The 5,077-nt window shown below is 33.0% G+C and overlaps 1 protein-coding gene across 1 annotated transcript; it reads right to left on the reverse strand.

The window, feature by feature from the left end:
- Positions 1-392: 392 nt before the first annotated feature.
- Positions 393-3,019, reverse strand: LOC145006098 (rho GDP-dissociation inhibitor 1-like). The gene is made up of 5 exons (XM_078965197.1): positions 2,595-3,019; positions 2,455-2,521; positions 2,168-2,386; positions 1,936-2,060; positions 393-681 (listed from the first exon to the last, which is right to left on the reverse strand). The coding sequence occupies exons 1-5, from the start codon at positions 2,802-2,804 to the stop codon at positions 571-573; spliced, it is 732 nt and encodes a 243-aa protein (XP_078821323.1). The 5' UTR covers positions 2,805-3,019; the 3' UTR covers positions 393-570.
- Positions 3,020-5,077: the final 2,058 nt, after the last annotated feature.

The following is a 5,077-nucleotide window of genomic DNA, read 5'->3' on the forward strand; positions in this document are numbered from 1 at the left end:
TGTTATTTTATTGTATTTTTCATTTTATTAAATTAAAATTCCATATTTAATGTGTGAGGTAATATATATATGTAAAGTATTTATTAGAAAAAGTTTATATATGTAATGTATTCAATACATTAAAGTCTCATTAAATCTTAATAATTAAAATTTTTCTCATTTTTCTTATAAATTCAAACTTTTCAAATTGTTAAAATTTTATATTTATTTTTTTTAATTAAACCCATGTATTACATGGGTATTAAACCTAGTTGAATAGTAAACCAAAAAAATCCCATCCGGATTAAATTCGATTTTGTTTACCTCTACCGAATCATCTCAAGAAATTGAAGCCCAACCAAATCTGGTTACAGCCCATGAGGTTCAAGGCCCAAGAATACAACCCATTCATGTTTAGGAAGCAACAAATCATCACCAAAGTCAATGTCAATACAATAGATTACATTAAAAAAAAGATATAAGGCAAATTCAAATAAATCTTGACACCACCACCCAACTCCATTTTGTTCCTTATAGTCTAACGTTTAGAGTAGTATCATCACACTATGATTCATAACAATAGCCACAAACTTAAATGCTAAAATTCTCTGGCGTTTTAGGCATTTCAACGTTCGCCCAATCTTTCCTGATGTCAAATGTATAGTTGATCTCCAAGTAACATTTGCCATCATCATCAACAAACTGAAAAAAAAAAAAAATGGATGCAATTATATCAATCTAGTACAATTTTACGTAGGAATCAACAAATAAGTTGGTACGAATTAAAGCACAAATGATGAAAAATGTATTGCAGATATTATTTGTACCAAACAATATCATGAGCCTCTCAACACATGGACCAGCAAAATAATGAATTCCTTTAAAAAAGCAGAAATAAAGCTTAAATATGGCCTTTACTACTTTCAATAAAGATGGATACGTGGCATGTGCTTTCAATAAATCCCATGGCCCACAACCCACAAGTACCAATGTCAATGGCAATGACCTCATAATAAAACCAAAATTTTTAATTTTTCTTTCTAATAGTTTGGACTTTGGACAAATATGATTGGTATAATATAATGTCTTTAACAACATTTCAAGATGAAATTTTTTATTTTGAAAGACAATCTTTTGAGATCAAATGTTAAAATTACAAAAATGACGTAGTTAATCTACCAAATTGACATCATTTTTACAATTTACACAAAATGATTATAATTTTCAAAATTTGATTTGCAATATTGGAATATGTGTTTTGTGAAAAGATTTTGCAAATGCAATATATTACGAAATACTAACTGATATATTGCAAAATATAAGATTTTTTTGATAGAATTTTGATTTGCAATATATGAATCTGTATTTGGTAAAAAGATTTCGAAAATGCAATGTATTACAAAATACTGATTAATATATTACAAAATATAAGATTTTTTTTTATCGAAATTTGATTTGCAATATACGAATCTGTATTTCGTAACAAGATTTCGAAAATGCAATATATTACAAAGTACTTATTCAAATATTACAAAATATAAGATTTTTTTGACCGAAATTTGATTTGCAATATATGAATCCATATTTCATAAAAAGATTTCGAAAATGTAATGTATTATGAAATACTTATTCACATATTACAAAATATAAGATTTTTTTGACCGAAATTTTATTTGCAATATATGAATTTGTATTTCGTAAAGAGATTTTGAAAATGCAATGTATTACGAAATACACATATTCATATATTGCAAAATATAAGATTTTTTTGATCGAAATTTGATTTGCAATATATGAATGTGTATTTTGTAAAAAGATTTCGAAAATGCAATGTTTTACGAAATACCGAGATTCATATATTTCAAAATATAAGATTTGTTCTTCAAAATGAAAGTCATTTAATTAAAAATACCAAATCATTTTAGTGATTTATGTGATTAGACACTTAAATTTTACCTTAGTTTTAGCAGAGTAAGAGCCTCTTGCAAAAAAACCAGAAGGGGTTGTCTCCTCTGGCATATCATAAGTGTAAGCTTCTTGTTGGGGACTAAAAGTACCAAGCATATGTTTCATTCCATCCACTAAAAACACGAAAAAGAACACCAAAGTTTTCAAAGTTTTTGTCACGAAATAAACACAAAAATCAAGGTAAACACTTTGCACTTTTTACAGGGTGCTTTAGGCTTACCCTTGACGCCAGTTTTCCATACATTGTTGGTGTACTTTAAACCTGAAACAATGTTATGGCTAACTTGAAATGCGAACCGAAGGCTATAAGGACAACCTTCTTTCAAAGTAAACCATGGACCCTTCGGTTTTCCATCTTCGGGTATCGGAAGAACAATGTCAGATCTCCCTGGCGACATGATCGAAAGACTCAAGATCTTCACTTCTGGTTCTAATGATTCTGGAAAGAAAAAGAAGCGATTGTTACATCAATTTAAGAAATTGAAGGAATGAAGTTGAGTTCTGGACCTCCAACAGCGCTAATGTCGACGTTTCCAAGTAGTTGTTCTTTCCACTTTGTGAGACTCTCATCATCCTACAAACAATTGAAAATGATAAAAGGGAATTGAAGGGGATGAAAGAAGGAGGAAATGGATAAAGATTTGTACTTTGTCTTTCTCGAATTGTTCTTTGAGGGTGTATTGAGGACCCAAATCGATCTTATGACTCTCTGCATCTTCTCCTTCGTCTTCGGTTTCACAAATGGAGGATTCGCTTGCTTTTTCATCTCCATTATCTTCAATTTCAGTCTTGTGTCCTTTATTTTCTTCGAGTCCCATGTTAGTGGAACTAGAAACAGCTTCGACGACCAACGACATTAATTCATCAAAGGGTAATCGACTTATTTAGAAGAAAAGATATGAGTTTGGAGCAAGAATGTTGAGTTCTTGATGAACACCCACCTAGAAATTTACGAATTGGAAGCTGGAAAAAGAAAGGAAAAGGAAATGGAGTGGGATTGAAAAACACCCAAATGGATAAAAATGCTTCCTTTCTTGGTGTAAGAGTTGTTGTCTTTTGTTGGGGAAAGTGAAAAATTCTTGAAAGATAACGGTTCTTTAACGCTAAGAACATCCAAGAATGTTAAAAGAGAGCGGAAAAAACAAGGGGCAGAGGACAGGCCCACAAAGAAACGATGGAAACACGAAAAACGGGTAAATGGGGTTTCGTTTAATAATTAATTCTTTTAATGATTTGGGGGAAATGTTCTGGATTGGATGAGACGACAATGTAGGAAAGAAAAAATATTTTTATGTAAGGGTGGCAAGGTGTTAATAAGGTGTTGTATCTGGGTTAAGATGTCGAATTCGTATATGACCAATATATCCGTGTTATGAGTTGATATGGATTGAAACATCATTCCGAATACTATCTAACTAACTCATTTAATTGTACGGCTTCATTATTTGGGTTTGTAGGCTAGATTCGGATTCCTCCGTGAATTTTGTTCGTGGGTCAGATTTGCATAACGTGTTCTCGGGTTGACCTGAGAACTTAAATACTAAATATTATTTTTGAATATAATATATCATAATTAGATTTAAAGTGGACATATAATAATAAGCATAGTCACATAACATCATAAAGACAAAACATATACATCATACTAAGACATAAGTATGTAAATTTAAATCAAATATATTATACAAGTTGGAGGATGACCTGTGAACACAAATATTAACATGAACACAACCATTTATTTTGATCTCTCCCGAAGAGTTTTGAATAGTTCTTTCCAAAACTTTCCCGTGAATTGTAGAGTCACTGATAATGATGCGTGGAATTCCCAAAGCTTCACCACATTCTTGAAGAACACCTAAGCAACTTCATTTACTTTACATTCTGTGACAAAAATAAATGTTGCATATTTGCTAAATTGGTCTACTACCACCATTATGGCTCCAAACCCCTCGGATTTTGGAAGTGCAACTATGAAATCCATGGAGATATTGTCCTAAGGCCTTTCGGCGATCGGTAGAGGTTCCAAGAGCCTTGTTGGTCATTTTTGTTCCCCTTTGTCCTATTGGAATACAAGAAATGTTCTCACATATGCTTCAATGTCATCCCGCATATGGGGCCAATAATGGCGTTTCTAAACAAGAGCGAGAGTCCGGTGAATTCTTGGTTCGCCAGCCCATAACGAATCGTGACATTCCTTGATCACTTCACGATGCAAAATTTTCCATACAAACAAATATACTCGATTCCCCACTGTCTATAACAACTCATATTCCAGCCAAAACCTATGGGTCTTTCCTTCTTTCGTTAGTTTTGCCAAATTACTTGCAACAATCAGGTCATGATTAATTCCTTCTTTGAACTGTTCAAGTAGGCCTGTTGGGGTTGGGTAGACGATAACCTTGCTAGTTCCGCCTTCCAACTAAAGGCATCAGCAACAACATTCGTTCTTCCACATTTATACATTAAATCATAGTTAAATTTTGCTAGAAAATCCTACCATTGCGCCTAATTCGGATGCAAGCGCTTCTGGGTTTAGAAGTAGCTCGTGGCACTTTTGTCGGTTATGATCACAAACCAACTCCCTAAGGTAGTGTCTCCAAGTACGTTAGCAATGTATTGTAACATCCCAAAAATCACAACAAATTTAAACTTTTCAAAAATAACCCAAAACCATAAATGTTTTCAAAACCATTGTTTTAAAAGTGTATTTCAGTAATCAGAGTATCTCAAAATCCAAATAACCTAAAACTAAAGGATGTGCACGATCATGCCTTCGCCTTGCCACACTTATCTGAAGTACCTGAAACAATAAACTAAAATTTTAAGTCAAAGCTTAGTGAGTTCCCCCAAAGTACCAACACACATAACATATAACAACATATATTAGGTCCACAACAAAGAGACTTGATTACCCCCACAATATGAGTCTGGCTTGCCTTTCCGGCCCACAACTCATATATGGCCTGCTCCCGATCCCACAACATAAGTCGGGCTTACCCTTTAGGCCCATAACTTATGTCTGGTTTGCTCCCTAGTTTGTTGGGTACCACACGAAACAATACTACCTCAACCCAACCATACTATGTCGACATATACATAATAGATAGCATATAACAATAAACTGATAATC

The sequence above is a fragment of the Lactuca saligna genome, chromosome 7 (genome assembly GCF_052625555.1).
Source record: "Lactuca saligna cultivar CGN05327 chromosome 7, ASM5262555v1, whole genome shotgun sequence".
NCBI classification, from domain to species: Eukaryota; Viridiplantae; Streptophyta; class Magnoliopsida; order Asterales; family Asteraceae; genus Lactuca; species Lactuca saligna.

Bases quoted from the DNA above. Each gene is read 5' to 3' on its own strand.
- LOC145006098 (XM_078965197.1), bottom strand. From the start codon at position 2,804: ATGTCGTTGGTCGTCGAAGCTGTTTCTAGTTCCACTAACATGGGACTC. The intron at 2,061-2,167 runs GTAAGCCTAAAG...TCGTGTTTTTAG, and splicing joins ATGGAAAACTGGCGTCAAGG to TGGATGGAATGAAACATATG. The intron at 682-1,935 runs GTAAAATTTAAG...TTTTTTTTTCAG, and splicing joins CTTACTCTGCTAAAACTAAG to TTTGTTGATGATGATGGCAA.